This window comes from Ambystoma mexicanum, chromosome 8 (assembly GCF_040938575.1).
Source record: "Ambystoma mexicanum isolate Mex_15411 chromosome 8, UKY_AmexF1_1, whole genome shotgun sequence".
In the NCBI taxonomy this organism is placed as follows: Eukaryota; Metazoa; Chordata; class Amphibia; order Caudata; family Ambystomatidae; genus Ambystoma; species Ambystoma mexicanum.
Window position 1 is genome coordinate 23739730 of NC_090929.1, and position 22773 is coordinate 23762502.

Here is a 22773-nt window from a genome sequence, read left to right on the forward strand (position 1 = left end):
AGACAGTTACACACAGAAGGAATGCTGATTTGCCTCACATTAGGTGAAGGGCAAAGGTTGCATGAAAAGGTTCAAAGTTGCTCGCCTGCTGGAGCCAAATAAGTTCATGACTGTGACGAGGAAGAGGGACAAAGGAGGCAATGAACTAGGGTAACCAGATGTCCTGGTTTTGCCGGACTGTCATGGGATTGGGATCTTTGTCCCCCTGTCCCGAGAGTTTTTATGTTTTAACAACCCTGTCCCGGTTTTGGGCAAGGGGAGAGTGACAGTCTTTTTTTGTATCACTAACAATTACCAACTATATAAACAGTATTAGATGTTAAGAATGTTGTAATCTTAGGATGGGTTCTAACCCCCAATGTTGCAGGTACAAGCCTTATGCATTAACTGCTTGGACCAGACTGAGAGGAAAGTACATAGCAAGGTATGTAATGTCAAAATAGAGCAAAAACACCTTTGTTACTAATATTATGAATATTAGCATGTGCCACATTTAGATAGAATTGTGAACATTAGCCAGCGCCACACCTAGATAGAATTGTGAACATTTGCCTATGTCGCATCCACTTTGCAGGATTCTCAATTCTAGGTGTAGCCTCCATGTCCGTCTATTATATGTTAAAACACACTCACTGCGGAACCTAGGCCTTTCTCCTCCTATACAGGACAGTCAATCCAGGTATAAGACCCATTGATGTCTACTGTATGGTGTAATGTATTGTGAAACCTAGGTCTCTCCCCCACTCTACAGAACCCTTGAATCCAGGTGTAGCCTCCATCTCTGTCTATCATATTCGGAAACCCACTTACTGTGGAACCGGTGCCTCTGCCCACTGTACAGGACTCTCAATTCTAGGCATAGCCTCCATCTTTGTCTATTGTATGGTGAAACGTAGTGTATTATGAGACCTGGGCCTCTGCCCCACCATACAAGATTCTTAACCCTAGGCATTTAGCCAAACTGCAAAGGTCCCCTACGAGACATATAACCCACTAACCAAAAGATTCTGCATACCTAACTCATACAAAAACCTACACAACCACCTCTCGCACAGCAAGCCGCACGCACTCACCACACCGCAACAACTCATAAGCCGCACGAACAGCACACAAGACCTGACATTGATCCGATACTCGCACCAAAGCTCAGTGCAAAGGTGTATACCGAACTGAAGCCGCCTATAGGACATCACTTCTCCCACTATCCTACTCCCTCTTCACCTTACTTACACTGTCATACACACCTGCACTGCCTTCCTGGCAACCCCACTAGGAGGCTGTTTTCTGTATCCCTACAGTCCCACTACCAGCACTTGACACCTGATGTCTGCACTTACCCTTGCACTTGCCACCTGCTGGCCATACTTTTACCTATTGCTATTTATTCTATTATCCCATGTACTGCACTTTCCCCCTTCCCATGCACTTGTGCGATCTGAATGACACTTGGCCTAGTAAGATCGTTGTCTGTCTTCCCTCTGTTCTCCCATGCCTCGTGGCGCCTCGAAACACTTGTGTATAGGCGTGTCATAAATTCCATATCATAGCATACTAACCTCCCCCCATAACCCCCCTTCTCGTTTACAGATCCGCCTGGGGACCAATTCCGTTGGTGACGGTGTGCAGTACAAATACCTTTAACATGAACATGTTTTTTTTGTCACTTGTAGTTGAGATGGTCAACATTTTGACACTCAATACCAATAACAGTCAAGTACATTGTACAACTATAACATTAAATAAATAATTCAGCCAGTGTCATGCTTGGTATTTATGTGCCCAATGTGCATGCATACACTGTGGTAATGTGGGCGGGGCAAAGGGGGAGGTCCTGCTAGGGGGCGGGGCCGAGTCCTTCTTTTATGTTGTTGGCTGGCTCGGTTTTTTTGTCTTGGAAATCTGGCCACCCCACAATGCACTGATGGCTAACATGATCACATGCTATTACCGATCCACTCTGCAGCTCCTGAGACTTTCTCCAGAGAGAATCAACCAGCGTCCCTTCCAGGAACTCGTCCACAAACGGCATGGTGGCAACCGGGCAAGCTCTACTTCCCGGCCGGGAAACGGGCCATAGCAACGGGCCGCCCACTCTCCCTCACGTGACATTCCCGGCCACGCACGCACGCACGCACGCAGCGTCTTGCGTCATCGCGTCCCTGATCCTGGGCGGGAAGGTGCCGGCTGACAGGACCGAGTGAGCCTGCTCTCTGGCGGCTTCGGGAGAGCGAGCGGGAAAGCCCCGGCGGCAGCCAGAGGCTCGCGCCAGATAAAAGCTGGCGACGGGGGCGGGGTCATGATAGCAGATGGCGGTGGGGGAGCCGGTGCAACGTCAGCCGTTGCTGTCAAAACATCCTACCCTGGCGACTGAGCATTTGTAGAGTCTCTGTGCAGGCTCAGTACTTCATTAACAGGGAGTGGATGCATACATGCCAACACACCGACACACCTGGGAGGGAGATTTCGTCAGGGAAATCGGGAGATGTAAATTTCCTCATAGGAATACATTGGGGCTAGAATGATTACAGGTGGGAGAACGTGAAAAATAGATGTTTTACTTAAAAGTCAGGAGTGTCCCGCCTAAATAGGGAGGGTTGGCATGTATGTGGATGTAGCCTCTTTTCTTTCCAAGACAAAAAGCATACATGCCAAGATCCCGAGGCACCTGGGAGGGAGATTTTGTCCGCAAAATCGGGAGACATAAAGTTTCTCATTGGAATGAATTGGGTCTGGGATTATTTTAGGCGGGAGAACGTGAAAAATAGCAACATTTTTCACAGAAAAATCGGGAGTCTCCCGTCTAAATCGGGAGGGCTGGCATGTATGCATAAAGTGTTATGCTCCAGACAAGGTGTGCATGTTTTCTCACGCCTTCTGCACGTTTAGTGTGAGTAGGGAGGGCCTTCTGCTCCTTGGCACCACAGCATTACCCATGGTTGCCAGGTGCCCACCTGTTGAAGGATATGCATGCTTTCCCTGCGCCCCACCCCAACACAAGCATATTTCAGAGGGTCTATACATAGCTCTCAACTCACACGCTTTTGGCGGGTGTCATCTGCCTTGTAAAGAGCTCACTCACCCACTAAGCCTCCTGCACGGCCATTCATTTCAATGAGCTCTCACTTACCAAAAACAAAATCAGGTGTTTTCACCCACCTTTGCAACAGAAATGGTTGAGAGCTATGTCTATAGCTGCCAGCTCGGTACTTGTTCAACTCCGATGGGGCTGGGGCAGAGCGTGTCGTAGTCTGCTATGAACTTGTGGGAAAGGAAATCATCCGCTTCCACTCCTTCCTCAGCAAGGATCTGTGTGCTTTCCCCACACACCACCGCCACCCCATAACAAGTATATTTTGGAGGGCCTATAACTGCAAGCTCAGTACTTGTTCAACTCCGAGGGGCCTGGGGCAGAGTGTGTCGTAGTATTCTAGGAACTTGTGGGAAGGGAAATCGTCCGCTTCCCCTCCTTTCTCTGCATGTCTTGCAACTAAATCTCCGCCAGCTGCGCAGAATCCTTTCAACTGAGAGTGTTTTGGGGCATCTTCCTGGGGCATATTCCAGACGGAGCTGCACGCTGCCTTCCCCTTCCCTCAGTAGCCTCATTGGGCTTCTATGTATCACAGGCACACAGGCTGTTTTTTTAAATCTGCGTTTGTCAGTGCAGAGCCTGCTTTATTATATTGTGGGTAGCTGAGGTCAAAGTGAAAGCATATGAATTACTTTAGGTGCAGCAGTGTTTGAAGGTAATGAGAGGGGTGTGGGTGGCTGTAGACATAGGTATGTCCCTTTAGAGGTGCGATTGTTGGGTGATTGGAAGGGGAACCTGCATAAAGCTGCATGCTGTGGGGAACAATAGCACACTAATGGCTGTCATTTAAATTAATTTTCCTGCACTGTGGGGGGTTCAGTCTTGCTCAAACTGTTTTAAAACACAGCACTGCAGGATGGAGTGAGGGAAAGGAAGAACCCGGGATGGGGATTGTTTTGGGGGGATGACATTGAGTATGGGGACTAGTGGGCGGAATAGTCTGGGGCAACAGAAGCATAGTTCCACTACATGTGGTAGTGGGACTTCCTCTCTTAGGGCGGGACCTGTTAGTGCTGCCGCTTGAAAGCTTTACTTGCACGAATGAAAGTCCAGAATGTCGTATGGCATAGCCACATTTTAAATCTATAAATTCACCCACTCCAGGAATTTGGGGCTTTTTTGGCATAAAATAAAGGACCATATTGGTAAAATAATGGCAGACTCAAACTAGGAATGATTGTTTGTGAAGAAAACTAGCCTAAGTATTTCACGTAAAAAGGAGATGGGTAAGAAAATGTTCCTCTGGGAACCAGGAGCTGTTGTATGGCATTCCACACATGTAACTCTCATATAAGACTAACTTTGCCAATTTATATAATTTTGCGTTAAGGGTCCTTTAAAATGTGTCCCAATGCTCACGTATGTCCAAATAGAGATTTAATGTTGCATAGGTACATTTGCATAGCACCAGTGCATACATGCCAACCCTCTCGATTTCTCAATGAAAAATATTGCTATTTTTCACGTTCTTCCGCCTAAAATAATTATAGCCCCAATGCATTCCTATGGGGAAATGTGTGTCTCCCGATTTCCCTGACGAAATCTCTCCAGAGGGGCGTCGGAATGTTGGCATCTATGCCAGTTGGCTTAGGGAGCCAAATGTAAAAGTTTGTGTCAAGACAACAAGACTCTCCTGGTCTATATATAGGCGCTAAATAGCGCCCAGCAATTTTTAACCCAGGTAGACTCCCCTTAGACGCTGCAAAATCCAGTGCATTATATTACCTTAGGTATCTGTCAAAAAATCCTATAGCTGCTAACTGAGCATGTGCAGTGCATGTGCTGTTGTGTTTTGTACTTTGTCTTAATCCGAGTGTTTTCGAAGAGCAACAGAGAAACAAGCGGACTGCAAGAGGCACGAAAAAGAACAGGGAACGTTCCTGTATTCATCTTTTGTGAGGATGGCGTCTCAGCAGTGCGGAACAGAGGGGAGCTCAGATCCTAATCAGTGTGCCAGTAAGCATTGCCACAAAGTCTAACCAGTCCTTTCCAGAAGGACCCACAGAGGAGCATGATGTGCCCCCCATCACCGGGGCACCAGCATCTTTAATTTCTGCACCTACCAACATCAGTGGTTTAAAAAACACTCTTAAGATGGCCCCCATGCTGCCTTGCCTGCCTGCTTCCTATGAAACACCTGTAGAGACACCCAACTGCAAACAGAATTCTGAATAGGTGATGCTGAGCCAGACCAAAGACCCTGGTTTAAGGCCCCTGTCTGTCCCAGGAAGGCCCTGGAAAACGAGTTCTACAGCAACCTGGCGCTCGCAAGAAGGCCCCTCCTCCTGCCGACGCTGACATCATTAACACAGAACACTCTACCTCAACCAGGTAAGAGGACCAGTTGGTCCACATCAATGTCTATTTGCCCGATGGTCCAGCTCCCCATTGACACCAAGGCGTGTACCACCTCCCGGTACCCCACCCTGCATTGCGCAATCCCCCACCTTGTTTGTGACAAGCGCTAGGTGCTCTCTGTGAAGCAGCCGCAATCACCCACCCATCCCCTACCCCCTCCAACCAGATTCCTGCCCTCCCTGCATTGGATGACAACGCTGATGCTACCAATACTGTGCGTGCCCTCCTGGTCATGCCACATGGCCTGCGCCTGCAATCCTCCCTCCAGCCTACGTGAGCCCTGGCACCCGTGCGCAACCACTCGCATCACCAGCTCTGCTGGCCTCACCAAGCTCTGTAACCCCCGGCAACACTGGACCCTTCTGCCCCACAACTACTCAAAATGCAGTAACAATGACCCTCTAAGTGCAATACCTCCCGGTTTTGACCTCAAGACTGTGCGTCCATGCATAACACCCTGCACCAATGCCATCGTTAATTGTACTGTCTGCAAAATGTTGTTTTCTGCTGCCTTGCCCTGCGCCAATGCTATTGCCACCCAGGATAAATGCAAAATGTTGACTTCTGCTGCCTTGCTCTACGCCAATGCTAATGCCACCGAGGATACGTGTGAAATGTTGTCACACGTATCCAGGGTGGCTTTAGCATTGGTGCCTTGCCCTGCACCAATGCTAAAGCCACCCAGGATAAGTGTAAAATGCTGTTTTCTGCTGCCTTGCCCAGCCCCACCGCATCAGACCAGACACATGCAAGAGTGTACCCCTTGCAACAACACCGCACCCCCCCCTTCTTGCCTACCCTAGATTGGATCAGCTCGCTGACACACCAGCGAGGCCTAGTGGCTGACCCTGAAAACACGAGTCAGTCCCTCCGTAGCTCGCCGCCTGCATGCTCAAACCTAAATTGGGATCCCATCCTCACCTAGACAGCCCAGCCATCAACACTACCATCCGGCCACCACCCACAGCACCAGCTGATCCCCCCCCACCTACTCCTGCAAGAAACTCCCCCCCCCTACTGCATTGCCACTACACGTCCTAAATGCTACATTCATTACACATCTCTCACCCACCCTGACCACCAACCTCTCCATGCCTGGGTGCACCATGCCTACACAGACTTCACGCCAGACTTGTTAGCCACCCTAACCCACTCAAGTACAAAACATGGCAATCCCTCCCACATGAGCCTAAACCACCACTCCATACGACCACCTCATGCACACCACAAGTTACCGAGCATACCACTAACCTCCACTCAGACACACCTGCCCAAGCCCACCTCTGACCCACCTACCACCGCCCTCCTCACCCCCCTCTGTCCTGAACACCTCACTTGTGCCCTCAACGCGTGTTCCATGTGTGCCCACGCCCCGACATTCACAACCTCATACTTGACAAAGATCTCAACCTCCTGGCCATAACTGAAACCTGGCTGTACGAGGCAGCTGGCCCCTCATTATCTCTAGCCTTACGCACCAGCTACTCCATCCTGAGAGCTGTGAAAAACCTGAGGGTGTTTCCCTACCTACTCCCTAGGGATTCTCTGTTCAGGTGGCCAGGGGACGGCCATCGCTGTTGGATCCAGAACCTGGGGGTGGACAAGCGAGGGAGGGTTCCCCTGTTCGGGGGTCCTCGGGGCCATGGCAAGACATGATATCCCCCTTTTCCAACTACCCTAGAAACCACTGTCCCTACCTATTTCATGGGTGACTACAACTCCCAGAATTCCTCCCCACTTCACTTTCCAAAAGCCACTGAGACGAGGAAGATGCGGAATATGAGGATTACCTCCTATGTTGTACAAGAGCCATGTCACACTAATGAGGTCAGACACGTAATTCTAATTGCACACACCTAATGCTCGTTAACACTCTGCAGCGGGCTTAAAGGTGGCAGGCACAAGCACATTCTGAGCGTGGCTGGAGACTAAGAAGAGCAGTTCCGCCGGAGCTGATGCAGCAAGGTTTTGACACACAGGAAGGTCAAAGGACTGCATGGCAGAAAGCCAGAGCAGCAAGAATTCCAATGGGAGTCCATGTTACCCAGTCGCCGTAGGTGTCCCGAGGTGAGACCGTGCCCATCGCCCATCCATTTGACCTCTCAAACCCCTGTGCTAGTAAATGCGGAGAAGGGAACTGCTACACTTTTGCAACACTCTTTCTTTATTTCCCTGTACACATTTGTTGTTACAGAAGGAGGGCTAGGTACATTTTTGTTTTAGTATAGGCCTTTATAATTTGACTTAGACTGACAGGTACTGGTTTTTTTTTTGTTTCAAGGCTACTCCCATTCTAGAGTTAGGGCCAGTTAGGGATTCTAACAACCCAACCAAAATACTTAATAAAGGTTTTCGAAACTTGTATCCATTGTGTCTACTACTTGATACCATGCCTTCCTTACAGAGCTGACAGAAGGCAACCAAGGCGGAGGAGTCACAATCATATCCAAATCCTCCCTCCCCATCAGAACCTCTCTCCTCCAACCCCTGCTTGGCTACAAACTCCTGTTAGCCACAATTGAATCAAACCCGCAGTCCACCATCAATATACTACTCCTCTACCGCCTACCCAACAACCTCAGCGCCCCGGACGCTGACATCACCCTGGTCATTGCCCCTCCCAATAAGCCTAAAACCAATTTCCTACTCCTAGGCGATTTCAGCCTAGGGTTCAAAGACCCCACTGACCTTAAGTCTGCAGCCCTCACCACAACCCTCTAGGAGATGAACTTCTCCCAAATGGTGTCCTCCACCACCTATGATAAAGGCCGAATGCTCGACTGGATACTACCCATCAACTTACCTGTTCAAATGACTTCCACGGACCGTGTACGCTGGACTGACCACTCGCTGATTTACTTTGCCATGTCTCTTGCATCCAGCCCCACCCCTACGGCGGGTGTCCTCCCACCTATCACTGTCAGACACACCCGCAAACTGACCAGAGAATTACTGGAACCTACCATCCGTGCCATCCTTGAGGCGCAACCTGACACCTCTAACCCCAAATAAGCCCTCCTCCCTCCCCCAGAAATCCCGGTACCCACCACCACCCCCTCTCCTCCCGAAACCCCCCTCTTCCACTTCACCCTTGTCTCCCCCACGGACATGCTCACTACCATCCAACAAATGAAAGCCACCAACTGCACTGGGAAAATCTGCCCTGGCCACCTCATGAAGCTGTGCGTTGACTCGCGTGCACCCACTATTGCCAATTTCATCAACGCTTCCTTCAGCTCCCACATAGTTCCCAACCCTATCAAAGAAGCCTGGGTCACACTTCTCCTGAAAAAAACCTCCCTAGACCCTACCCTCCCCACCAACTACCGCCCTATCACCACAGTGCCTTACCTTCTGAAAATCCTTGACCTTACTGCCTACTCACAACTTCAAACACATTTTGAAACCCACAACCTACTGGGCACCCGCTAATCTGGGTTCAGGCCCAGACACAGCATGGAATCAGCCCTCCTTGACCTTAAGATCCAGCTAGACCTCATCTGCGACATGGGCAATCTCGCCATCCTCTTCCTACCTGACCTCTCTGCGGGCTTTGATCTCGTAGACCATGCAATCCTATGCCACTGCCACCTTCAACCTCCTCTGATGCAGCTAATTGGATTGAATTCTTCCCATCTGGGTGATCATACAGGGTCTTTCCTGGGGCCGAAGCAGCTGACCCCCATCCCTGTCTCCTAGTGTGTCCCTGTTACGTATGATAGCCAAATCCAATATTAAATAAAAAAGACTTACCTGGATCTGATGCAGCCGCCAGAAGTAATGAGGATATTCCTGGTTACCCTGTGTCTTCCCGACCCCGGCTACATGGACAGGTCAGGGCGACAGGATACCCAGGGAAGCCCTCTGGGAATAAAACCCTGTACCGGATACCCCCTTCTTAATTCCTTCTGGAGGTGCAGTGCGAAGAGTTGTGTGATCTTCTATTCAGTTGGTGAGTTATTCCGTGATGTTGCTGGACTGCTTTTCTAATCCCTGTGTGTACAAGGATAGGCAGGATTAGAGTGGATAAGTAGAGAAATCACGAGGGAAAGAGATAGTCACGGAGTAACTATATCAAGCTCATACCTTGATAAGGAGTTCATGAACGCCACTGAGTGCTATATTTCCTGGCATAGACGGAAAGGAATGGACAATGATGTGCCGTTGCCCTGTGCTACAACGTAGAGAGAAAATGAGAACTGATACTAGAGAGGATAACCCAAATAGACCGCATGATAGACGTTCCCTACCCGTTGCCTCGCTGACCAGAGAGCGTTCTTGCAGCAAAGCTAGATTATAGTGCTGCTCCTTGGCCGTGCCGCTGTGATCAGTTCCGTGAAAGCTGTTAATCGGATAATGATCAGGAAGCGCTGAAACACGGGCAAGACTTGTGACCAGCTCTAAAAACCAGGGAGAGACTACCTGGAAAGCCTGATCCGCGACACTACACAAAGAAACCCAGCGTTACAAAATGAAAGCAGAGGGCTGGGCGTTACCCTGGTAACCAATACAATCAACGTACCCAGAAGAACACAGCGTTTTCTGAGTTGCTTTCACTATGCAGAAAACGCTTGTCAGCCTGGCAACGATCTAATGAAACAAAGAAGCAATGAAAAGTGGATCAAGGCAACAGAGTGAGAGGGATAGAAATGAGCACAGAAAGACTGCGAACGTACGGAGCGTTGTTGAGAAACAATAGCAACGCAACAAGTCACTGTTCTGGAGAGAGTAAATGCTGTGTCCCTGGAAGGGGGTGGAGCCTGGAAGCTGTCAGCAGCCTGAGAAGCTGCAATGCTGCATAGAGTGACAGTAGCCATCTTGGAGGTGGGTACAGTAATGGTAGCGACCCGCTTCCATTGATGCTAAAGTGACCACCGCAGACCACGACGCATAACAGTCCCTCAAGGATCTTCCCTATCACCTACATTGTACAATATGTACACAAAGCCACTCTTCGCCCATCTGCATAGCCTAAATATCTGTTAATTCTCATAAATGTGCTAATTCCCTTCACCTTAGAGACCCTCAGCAACTTTGCTGGATTTTGAGGACTTGATTTCTATTCCTGGAAAGAGTGTGAGCCTTTTTTCCCACTCTTTCATGTGTTTTGATGTGTGTTTTACGCTTGTGTTCTTTGATTATGGAGATTTAGGTAAGTCCATCGTCATCATCATTTCATGTGTGTTACACAGCAACCCCAGTGAAGTGACACAGGGATGTCTTTTAGACTTTCCAAAGGTTTAAATACCTTCTCTGGGATAAACTACAGTTTCCCAGAGAATCCAGAGAATGTAAAGTGAAATTGACTTTACTAGTCTTTCCAAATTCCTAGGCCCAGCACACACCATCTTACAATGGAGTGCTGGAGGGGTTACATAGTATCCCTTGTGCCTAAATACTCATGTAGCAGTCAAATGATACCCTTTCCTATTGAAAAGGCTGGTGGCAGTGGTTTTATAACGAACTACCATGATTTTTTTCCGACCGCGAACACTGGTAGCTAAAAATCACAGGAGCCATGTTTTTCAAGATGGCGCCGTAAGCCCATTTGTTTAAACAGGTCCCGGTCTTCTTTTTTCACGTTTCTTTTTGGAAAGGTCCTTCTAGAGTTTGTCTCTGCGTGCCAAACCAGGTTTGGTCCCTTTGTTCGTATGCCTTTGGCGGACTTCAGGACTGAAGACCGCCTCTGGCGTCTGAGTGTCTGCGGTGTGCAGCAAGTGAGGGAGGTGCCCGAAACTCCCTGTGCTTAATCTCCTAGGAGACCCAAATGCACTCTGGCGTGATTGGCTGACTGACTGTCCGGCAAGGACAGCAACCCTGCTGGGTGAGTGACAGGTTGGAATGAAAGGGAGGGAACTGTTTAAAAGGCGAGTCTCTTGGACTGGAAAGCAGAGTCGACCACTGGAACAAAAGAACTGAAGAAGAGCTGGAAGAGCACAGCTGCTGCAACTCCTGGACCGTTGGTTTGCCTGGTGAAGCCCTGCTGCAGGTCCGAACTGCCAAGTTTATCTCGACAGAGAAGCCCCTTGGGACCAATCAACTCGTAAGCAGCCTGGATACCGTTCTCAAGGCTGGTTAGGATTAACCAGGGAGTGGGAAACCAGCTTGTGTGCTTGAATCTACAGCTACTGGAACTGAAGTGACTCCGTCTTGTTTGCTTTTTCGACAATCCTGTGCAGTGCAGGAGTCCCCCAATGTCCCCCCTCTTGTCCCCATGACTGAGGCTCAGGAACAGTGAGATCTGCAGGAACTGCCAGGAACCAACGACTTCAGCTGCATTTGTTTCTTCATACTAAGGTACTGTGCCAACTCGATTGAGAGAACGCCACTCTCGTGGTGAAAGTTTGTGAAACTTATGCAACTTACAGGCCTACTCGGTTTGTGACCCGACATATGATTCTTTTTTGCCTGATTACTTCTGAGAACTTTTGCAAAGACTTTACCGTTTGATACCAGAACTTCTCTTTCCTATCCAGAACACTAGCCGATTGACTTTGGACTGGCCTATTGACTTAAATTGAACTTGTCTGGTGAACTGAAACTATTTGCACTGTTTAACAAGTATATGTGATCTATTATATTTACCATGTCCCTTTTGTTCGCTTCTAAGTAAATGAACTGCCATTTGGCTTCCATTTCAGGGGAGCTCAAACTGTCTCAAAATCTTAGAGTTTTCTATTGAAGTGTATTGGATTATAATATTAAGTTGCCTCTTCTAGTGAAATGTTTTCTAAATGATTGTGTAATAAATTAATAAGTGTTTTACCAAGAAACCTTGAGTATAAGTGTCTACTTGAACCACTGTGATTGAAAGTCCTCTGTGTAATTGCTTGTACTGCTCACATTCACTCTTGAGATAAGCCTGGCTGCTCAGCTCGCTACCAAAAACTGTGTGGTACAGACTTATACCAAAGATTGGTTCAGCTAACACCTGTAGTCCTAATTGTGTGTAGTGGTCCCAGAGGGTACTGCATGCAATTCTGCCTAATGATATCCCATACACAAACTTTGCTGATGATGCGCAAGTACTCATCAAATTCACCGGCATTCATGAATAAGACTCATTAATCATATTTACAGCATCATCCAGGTCTGGATGGCCACCCACCATGTCGGCCTGAATGATAAAACTGAGCGCCACATCGTTGGCTCACCGCACCACCTGAAAAACCTCGACTCTGCCTTCGCCTCTTTCTACATCGATGGGAACATCACCCTTGCATCACCCCACGCCAAAACACTGGGAATTCATCTAAACTCAGAGCTAAAAATGCAGAAACCAGCAACTGCCTCACCCTAGCCAGGTTCATCATTGGAAGTAAATTGGATTACTGCAATGCCATCCTCGCATGAACCTCGCAAAAAAACTAAACAAACTACAACTAATCCAAAATAATTCCCTCAGAGCAGTTTGGGGCCTGAAACAATCAAATCACATCTCGCTTGCGAGACGCGAAGCACACTGGCTACCTATCAGCACGCATTGAGTTCAAAATCCTGTCCATCACCCATCGCTGTCTTCAGAGCACTGCCCCACCATACATCACCCATTGCATCACAAAAAGGCCCTACCTACGCAGCCTGCGCTCCTCCTCGGCCACCTCACTTACCATCCCCAGATTCAACAGAAAGAGAGCTGGTGGATCCTGCCCTCCTACCCTATCTTTCTCAAAAAAATAAAATTGGCACTGTTTAACAAATACCCCTGAACGTACTGCACCAGAAATGTACTGCCTGTTATCAATGATCTGTAACTCTGCTACCTGTATTATATTGACATCTCCAGAATCTTACTGTCTGTAACACTACAGTAATTCTGCTACATGTACTGTACTGTAACTTCTCAGCGCCGTGATACCTCCGGGTCTGGGCGCTATCAACAAATAAATAAACATAAATGAACACGTTACTTAATGCACTCATATTTAATGATGCTCACATTTAGCAGAATCTGTCACGAGCCTGTCTTCCTGGCACTTGTGGCATTTCTGGAGGCTTTGCCGCCATTGACTGTCCCTTAACGTTTCTCACGTTTTTGCTTTGCTGCGCTCTGGCTTCTGAGATCGGGTGCCTGCTTTCCCTTCTTAACCCCAACTCTCTTTCCGGGCTTCGCGTTGCAACCCCACTGTGTTTTTGCTTTCACTTTGGGTCCGACGCTAGCAAGTGTTTTTCCTCTTGCGGCTGCTGCTGCCTTTCTTTCCTGTCTTCATTTCCCCTAGGGTTTTCGTGCCCTCCTTGCCTTTCCTCCGGTCTCAGCCGGTCTTCCTTGCTCTTGCACTCCAGCCTATGTTAGCCGCTGTATCCGTTCGGTGCTGCAGGTATTCTTTTCCTCTCTGTCTCCGGCTTCTCTGACTTTCTCCCTTTTGCCTTTGGTTGTTCTGGGTTTTTGCCGGGGTACTGTTTTCTTCTCAGCGGTCTTCCCTCTTCTGTTCTGCTGGTCTTCTCTATCTCTCCTTTGTACCGGGCTCTCTCTCTACCACGGTCTTCCGCTGTATTCTTTTTCGCTTGTTCTTGTGCGCTCACACATATTCTATGTGCCGCCTCTGCCAGTAGATAACCTGTAGGCTTCCTGCCTCTCCAGCTTGAGGATTGTTTCCTTCCTCGAAGCCTCAGCTTATCTACAGCTTCATTTGGGATATCCTTACCTGTATTACAGAACGCCAAATTCCAGAATCCTTCAGCATCACTACCTACCATCAAGCAACTGGAAACGCACAAGAGTTTTTTTTAGCCTTTGGCTTTTTCCTCTTATCCCAGGCGCTCGCGAGCAGGGGTCATCTTTCAGCTGTTTTGTACGGTGACATTGTGGCTTCCATCAGAGGGAGGCCGTATCTCTTCCAAAAGAAAAGGGTATCACTAAGAAGAAAAGAAAGGAAACCTTCATTGACCTCTGAAGAATTAGGTGAGGAGAAGGAGGAAGGGGTACCGATTAGGCAAAGTGAGTCTACAGAGGACATTTCTGACAGAATCAGAGAGCTAACAATAAGTGCCAGGCGTGTGAGTGAAGCTGCTGCTTTAAGCAGTTTTCATGTTTTTTATATGTTGAACAGATACTGGCCTGTTATGTAAGTTGGGGTGGTGAGTGTGTAGGCAGGGCGCAAGATAGGACATTTGTGTAGTTCGGAGGGCAGAGTGCCAGGAGGGCATTTATGTATTTTGTAGTGGGGCGAAAAGTGCTTTGCATGTTCTTTTGAAGCAGCTTTGTCAAGCAGTTTTCATGTTCTTTTATGTTTTACAAATACTGGCCTGCTATGTCAGTGGGGTGGTGAGTGTGGATAAATGAAAGAGTCATTCCTATGAGGTGGAAGGTGATGGATTCCTTGTGCGACAGAGGGAACCGGCAAGCAAGTAATACAACCAAGCATGTTCTGGGAGAGGGGATGATGGAACATTGCCAATCGCTCCTGTGGATAATTACTACTCCGCCATCTGTCCTTCCTGGCCGGTCGGCATGTTGGATGCAGTAGCCTTGGCTTAGGAGGATGTACAAAAACATGGGGGGAGGATGGGGTAAACCATGTTTCAGTGATGAACAGGGTGTCAAGATTGTTGTACGAGATAAGGTCAGCAATCTCTGCAGCGTGAGCGACTGCTGAGCAAGCATTGATCCACGTGTGAGGGTGTGTGCATGTAGAGCGTGGGTGTTGAATGGGGCAAGGGTGAAACCTATGACCTGCAACACACCAAACCTCAGAGTTCCTTGCGATGGGCACTCATGGTTCTTCCTAACCACAGGTCTCACCCACAGACTAACACATTGCTGCCCTCACAAGAATCATCCTCTTACCTGTTGCTTTTGGAGGGTCCGTGCCACAATGCCATCGCAGCAGGTCAGACAGTTCTGCTGCTAATATGGGCTCTCCACCACTGCTTCTGCCACACAGTTCCTCGACTGCCGTTCTTTCCCTGCCTGCACCGCTGTGATGTGCTCTCCATGCTGTACCATGTTGCAGTTCAGAAAGGGAAACCTACACGTTGCCCAACTTGGCCAGGAAAGTACACCAAACTATGGCTGCGAAAAGAAATATCACTAGGCGACCCCTTCTCATGAGAGTAATATTAAAAAGCTGTGTGTGAGGGGCTCACAGGCTTTGAGTGTGTCAAGTATATGGACAGACATTTCAGTCGTTAGTGCATCAATTTTGCTGAGACTGAAGAGAGACAAAACAGGGTGCATATTCTTAATTTGCCAGTATTTTGTAAGTCTCCAGGTGCCAGTCAGGACTTGTAGGAGTGTGTGGTGTGACTGCTGTATGAGGTATGTGAGGGGTCAGAAATGAAAGTCAGGCACAAGGTATTCATTTTCTGAATCTACCTAATCAATCAAAACTAAGGATCAGTCTATGTCAGGAAGTCAGTAACTGAAAAGCCATCCTTGTGTTCAAAACGTCTTATCCTGACCCTCACACTAAAACAAAACAACAAAAGGAAATGTCTTTTTCTGGATGTTAGCAAAACGTGTTCAAAACAAAAGTGTAATAAAGACGCCCAAAAAAAATAGGATGGTAAAAGTTCCACTTTTTCTTCACTCGACTCACACAGTTCAAGTTTTGAAACAGTCTTTCTGTAAGATTTTCTTTAACTCTGCAGATTGCCTTGTGTACTCCCCTGCCAGGAATCGTCTTTCAATCTTATCCACCCGGTAGACACGTCTGCCAGGGTTCTTTTCATAGTTCCTTTATTCAATCTCACCTGCCAGGATTTCTCTTATAGTTCCTTTCAGATTCGCAGGTATACTCTCCTGCAAGGAATCTTTACATAGCTTCAATTGCCTGGTGTACATGCCTGCCAGGACTTTCCTTAATTGAATCACAGTTCCTTGGTTATACAAACATGTCTTATTCCTTGAGGTACTTGGCATACTCTCCTAAGGTAGCACTTGCTCAAACCTCTCCTCCACAATGGCATCTCATGCCCCTGTATTGGGTTGGGGTTTTTCTTGGCACTCACTGTGTCTTGTCTGCATACAGACATTCTTATTATTCGGTATTGCAATACTACTTTGTCTCGACTGCTTTTAAATATTCTTCTCATGCTCTTTTCTTCATTAACAATTTTAAATTGATCAAATGCAGGCTAGTGCGCTTGACAGAACACCCTGTGGTCCCCAGATGCTTTGGGCCAAATCACCGGTCAATTCCTGCGTCTCCGACTCTACCTGCGCCTTTGTGGAACAGCGGCTTTATTCACTCTCCACCCTAGAGTCAGCAAAGGTCTCTCCAGCGTTCTGTGTGGCTCCACGGCCACACGCTGGCTTCCCTCTCATTATGGATGGATGAACGTTGCTTCCACGAGCGGCCTGACTCCCAGGAGCTTCTGCGCAGCTCCTCGCGTCTCCACAGCTTTTCCTGCTCGTCTGTGGTATCCCTTTCTTGATCCCGGTAAGCATTTCTGTGAGTTTCACGGGTCTCCACCTGAAGTGTACTGTCCTCTTCACTGCTGCTCCCCTTACGAGTGCAGACACCATCTTTAAATGTCCTGCAAAATGTAGGCCTTGAAAAACAACTAGCCTGCGCGTTGGTCTTTGGTCACTGGTCCCTCTGCATAAACTCTCTCGTCCTCCACCTCGTCTCAGTACCTGAGTGATTATAGGCATTGGAGTACATGAATGTTATTGGGCTTCTACTGTTCAATTGGTTTTCCTCAGGATGTTTACAATAAAGGATATTAGAAACAAAGTGTGGTATGTATAGGTTGTGGATGTTTGGGGTTAAAGGTGGGAGCCTGACTTGAATAGTGTAAAGACAAGGGGCCTCATTACAAGTTCTCCGGTCCGGACTAAACGCTGCCGTTATAACCATACCGGCTCCGTTTCCGCGATCGCCAAATTATGACCTACGGACCCGGAAATACCACCACTATAAACTGCCATCGCGGAGTCAAGGCACCCGTAAACTTCACGTGCACGGAAACCCCCCGTTACCGGCAATACGAAACACTGTGAGCATTACGTGTAACATGGACATGGAAACACCGCCACAAAAATAGCACTAAAACCGTGTCCACGGTGGCGGTATCGCCGCGAACATGACGTTAAACAGTGCCTGGTGATCTGAATCGGGCCACAGGTGCACCAAATGAGCCCAGCTGGACCCAGCAGGCCACTGGGAGCCTACAAAAGGGCCAAACCCAGGCCAACTCCAAACATAACTATGCAGGCAGCAACTCTAGTAGCATTGGGAAAGGGGCTATTGAACCAACAGGCTGCACTGCACATCATGGCAGTAATGGGGCAGAGGAGGTGGAGGCGCAGGAAGCACCTAGCAAACCCTGTACCCATGCCAAACCCCATTGTCCAGCCGGCACGACCCCGCAGGCAGCCTGCAATACCCCGCATCAGGGCCTCATCCTGGAACCTGTCCCCAGGACAGATCCACACATTATACCGGCTGGACCGTCCAACAATCCTGTATATCACCACCATGATAGAGGACAACATCAGCAGCCACATTGACATCACCACCGCCATCCCCCCCTCCTGAAGGTGGTGTCGGTACTGCATTTCCTTGGCACCGGAACTTATCAACACACAGTTGGTGAGCTGCACGGGCTTTCACAACCCTGTTCCCCAAAATACTGGTACAGGTACTGGATGCCTTGTTGCGCCATGTGTCTGAACACATTGCCATACCCCGTACCCTTGCCCAGGTCATTGCCACCAAGTTGGCCTTCCATGCCATTGCAGGCATGCCAAATTGCATAGGTGCAGTAGACTGCACCCACATAGAGCTGACAGTACCACGTGCCATTGAGATGGCGTACCGCAGTTGGCTGCGTTATATAGACAACATCTTTGTCATCTGGAAGGGTAATGTAGAAGAGGCCAATCAATTCAACATTTGGCTCAATGAACAAAACAGGTACCTTAAATTTTCCATGAATATGAGTAACAACATGGTGATTTTTTTAGATATCTCGATATACCACCATCAAGGTACTCTGTTGATAAAACCGTACAATAAAGAGACAGAAAAAAATGTCCTTCTGCATTTTAACAGTCATCATGCCCAACACGTGAAAAACAATTTGCCCTTTGGACAATTTCTCCGTATCAAGAAAAACAGTAGTACTAGAGAGTCATACGAGGAAGGAGCCAACAAGTTGATTACTAAACTGACAACTCGAGGGTACCCCAAGCGTCTGGTAAAAGACGCAGCTAAGAGGGCATTCAATAATAATAGAGAAGCCCTACTTGATCAACAACTACACCAGAATAGGACACCCAAGGAGAGTCCTTTAGTTTTTGTGAATACCTTCAGCAATTTATCCTATAAGATCAAAGGTATTATTAACAAAAATTGGAACAAGGTGATGACAAAGGAGAGTACCAAACCACTAGTAGCCTTCAAGAAGAGTACTACTATACGCAATCTAGTGTTGAGGAATGACATTGGGAACAGTAAAAACAAAGAGGCCCTACAGACAAGACTGTGGAATTTACCACCGGTAATAGGACACCATCCATGTGGTAAATGTACCATGTGTGCACAGACCAAAAAGACAGTCAAAGTAGATTTGGGTCTTGAAAGAGAATGGAACATTACAGAGCACACTAACTGCAACACAGAAAATGTTGTATATGTAATAAGATGCCCGTACCAATACATCTATATTGGAAAGACTATTCGCAAATGTTAAATAAGAATGACTGAGCACAAGAGTTGGATCAGGAACAAGGCAGAACAAGCACCACTCGTCAAGCATTTTTTGGAAAATAACCATAAGTGCACAGATTTCAATTGGACTATTCTAAAACATATGAAAGGTAAAACACAAGAGTTGATCAATAAGAAACTTTTGAGTCTGGAACAAAAATTAATTTTTCAAACTAAGAGCCATATCCAAGGTCTAAACGAAAACATAGAGTGGCATAATGCATAATAGATACGTACCGTTTGCACAGTCATTCTTCTTATTATTTAATAACAACTGTACATATGGATGTAGAAGCAGAGGGAAGTCCTATTTCTGTTTGCCATCAGTGGTGTTCCCTGTTTTTACTAACTGTCTGAAAAGATGTTTTTTTCGTTATAAAGTCTGATCTGGTGTTTGGTAGCAACATTATGACTGTGATGAAAAATAATGTTGCTGTTGTCATTAACAGATGTTTAATATGGACGTTTGGGAGAAACCATTAGATTTTGCAATTTTAGACAACTTAACATGTGGAGATTAGCAGGATATCTTAGACATGTGTACCGTAATCGCTATGAGCACTATCCAACTGCTTGTGCCGTTTGTCAACTTCCTGGTGTGCACTGATTGGTTGAATTTTTTCCAATTGTTTAGTTTGTTTTTTTTCCAATTGTTTGGTTTGATGTCCAAAATATTTTTTCAAGGCTAATCTATATAGCCATGTAAACCCCTTTTTGTAAAGCTTTTCCACCTAAACCAGACAGTTATATCCGAAAGGTAGACAATTGATTGCTCTGAGTCCCTTGTGATGGTATTTACCTTCCTTTCCTTTTACGGGCCGTCAGAAAATAGCTTCATTTTTTTGTTTGCCCGCACTTGTGATAGTAATGGGACTGTATGCACTACTAATCCCATGAGGCATTGGGGCGTGTTTGCAGACGATTTGGTCTGCACCGTCCCTTTCCCATTCCCACGGCAAATTTTGATGCGGTTCCTACGCCGTGTTACACGTGATGACGTCATCACGCAAACCCGCGATGCATGACGTCATCATGGCACGTATGACGTGATCGCGTCTCGCTAGATACATTTAAGGCGGCCATTTTGTTTTTTAAAATGGTACGCGTGAACTGGAACCCTTAATTCAGCAAGGAGCCCTTTTTATGATTCAGAGGTAAGAGGGGGATATATGAATTTTGAAATTGGATTTTCAAATGGGTGTTTAAAACCTTTAAAGATAAGGCACTTGCTTTCTTCCCCATGTGTTTTGGGGTTTTTTGGGTTTGTGAATTTATATATCCCCTATCTTAGAGACACAAACCATTCAGGCATGGAATTGTGAAAGTGTTGTTCTAAATTATTGCATTGAGTGCAATTGAGTTTGTCTATTTCACATACTCTCATACCCACGTTTTTTCTTCCCTTTTTTTCTTCCCTTTCTTTTCTATTCTATAGAAAACATTCTACGCGACTTCAAATACCACCTATCAAGATGGAGGCGTATCTCATAATTGAGCATTGACTAGTTGAAGGCTCTGTAAGTAAGGGTCCTTGGGCTAAAGGGATATAGGACTATAAAAGGCTCCTAATCTATTCTAAAACGATTTCTTGTATTTTTTGTATTCCATATGTTTTTTGTAGAACTTGAGAGGAAGTTTTTGAGTGATCATCCCCAACCACTTGGAAATTGCTCTTACCAATACCAAATCCTTTTGGTGTCCGGTTGTGGAATTAATTACCACATTCTAGGTATGTAAATGAAGGTATATACCTTACACCCTATTTAGATCGGGGTGCCTATCTTTGCAGTCTATTTACAAGACACAAACAGCCAAACAATTTAGTAATACATGTTGTTTTTATTCTACAGGGTTGCCATTTTTAGAAGTTCTTTGGCTGCAAGAAAGTGATAGGAAGGAAATACCATCACCGTTGGAAAACACATATCATTTTACCCCTGATGAATGTCCCACATTTATCTGTGTTTTAAGGACAGAAACTTGTACAAGTTGGGTTTTGAAAACATACTAATAGGATTTAGATAAAAGAGAAATTACTCCAGTGTGGAGTTTTACACAGAGTCAAGTAAAAATCACCAAAATCAACCCAAAATATGGGATTTTCATGTGTTTCATGTGTTTTGTCAAGTACAGTCTTTTATATGTTTTATTTATTGTGTGTTTGACTATGAATTTTATGTAACGTGATCATTTTATGAGTGTCATAATTAAATAAATATATGTATTAATAAGTATATTTGGTAATATATGTTTCTTGCTTTGTTAGCCCTGTACATACAGACTTCTGTGTTTACACCTTCTTTTGTATATACTAATAATAGTACCGCAATAGGAAATTGTACCACTCACTGAATGTACAGATGGTATGTGGTGCCGCACAAGTGATAACACATTGCTGCGCACGTTTCCCGGGATCAACACATGACTCAATAGTTCTGCGCAATTCAACATTGCCACAGTACATGGAATGCTACGCTGGACAAAGCACATGGCTATTGGGTGAGTACAACTGCCAATGCACAGTCCCTGTGGAAGTGGGGTGTGTGTCCAGAGCAATGACCTATGTGAGTGAGCTGCTGCGACTGCACATGCTTCCCCCCGCCCATTGAGTGAATAGTCAGCACAACCAACACATCACAAAGCTACACATGACAGGTTGCCACAGTGTGCCCGTACACACCCTGCCACATGACGCACAAAGCCAATACTACCACTGGCCCATACACCTGGAGCCACTCAATACATCCAGCCACAATATGCACCAATGCCCCCCCAATGCACATGATGCCTGCACATGAGACATCCTGTATCAACAACATCATCACAGTCAATTGATTGACTCCGCCATGTGTGTACATCAGAGCACAATGCCATACTTACCAACCAATATTTCCCGCAGGGGCAACTACACATGCACATCAATTTGCTTGTCAATGTCCAGATGGCAACGTCCACTACAATGACCTAGGAATGGCAATCAACCACCGGTCCAACCACTGCTTCACACATATGGATGAATGATCAATGACACATGATTGCACTGTATCTGATGAAGACATGATACAACAAACGCTGACATATCCCCCACATATACATCCCATGTAGGTGATGCTGGATTTGCACTCACGCCATGGCTGATGACGCCTGTACGGAGGGCAAGGAACAGGCATGAGGAGGCGTACAACGGGGCACACGTTTGCACACGTGGCATGATTAAGAGGACATTTGGACTACCGAAGGCCCGGTTCCGCTGCTTGAGCAGATCTGGCGGATCACTGCTCTACAGCCCAGTGAAGACGGGTAAAATCACGCTCGTTTGTGCCATGCTGCACAATCTGTGCTTGCACAGAAACATTCCGCTGCCCCCAGACGCAGAGGATGAAGAAGGGGATGGAGATGGGGGTGGCGATGGGGATGGGGATGGAGATGGGGATGGAGATGGGGGTGGCGATGGGGATGCGATGGCTGCACCTCCTCCTGGGGGTGCACAAAATGGACAATGAGCACGGGATACACTGATTCGTATTTACTTTTGAAAGACTGCACATTGACAGCATTGCATGGATATGACGATGCCAGTTAATAAATTGATGGACTGCAAATGAAATGATGGATGTCCACTCATGAATGTTTCTTTCAATGATGATATATTTTTAACATTACAACAGGGAA

At 46.9% G+C, this 22773-nt stretch overlaps 1 protein-coding gene and 1 long non-coding RNA gene across 3 annotated transcripts in view; one reads left to right on the top strand and one right to left on the bottom strand.

Annotated features, from left to right (window-relative positions):
* Positions 1–2108, bottom strand: part of DYNC2I2 (dynein 2 intermediate chain 2) — a 257564-nt gene extending 255456 nt beyond the window's left edge. Inside the window, exon 1 of one of the 2 annotated variants that reach the window (XM_069609178.1) lies at positions 1949–2108. In XM_069609178.1, the coding sequence (XP_069465279.1) occupies positions 1949–2029 (81 nt within the window). In that variant the 5' untranslated portion in view covers positions 2030–2108. The remainder of the gene's footprint in view (positions 1–1948) is intronic. The other variant, XM_069609177.1, reaches the window with a different exon arrangement.
* On the top strand, positions 2108–21335 carry LOC138471529 (uncharacterized). Its single transcript, XR_011268458.1, has 4 exons — positions 2108–5419; positions 20537–20618; positions 20723–20830; positions 20952–21335. It is a non-coding gene; the product is annotated as an uncharacterized lncRNA (long non-coding RNA).
* The last annotated feature ends 1438 nt before the right edge of the window (positions 21336–22773 follow it).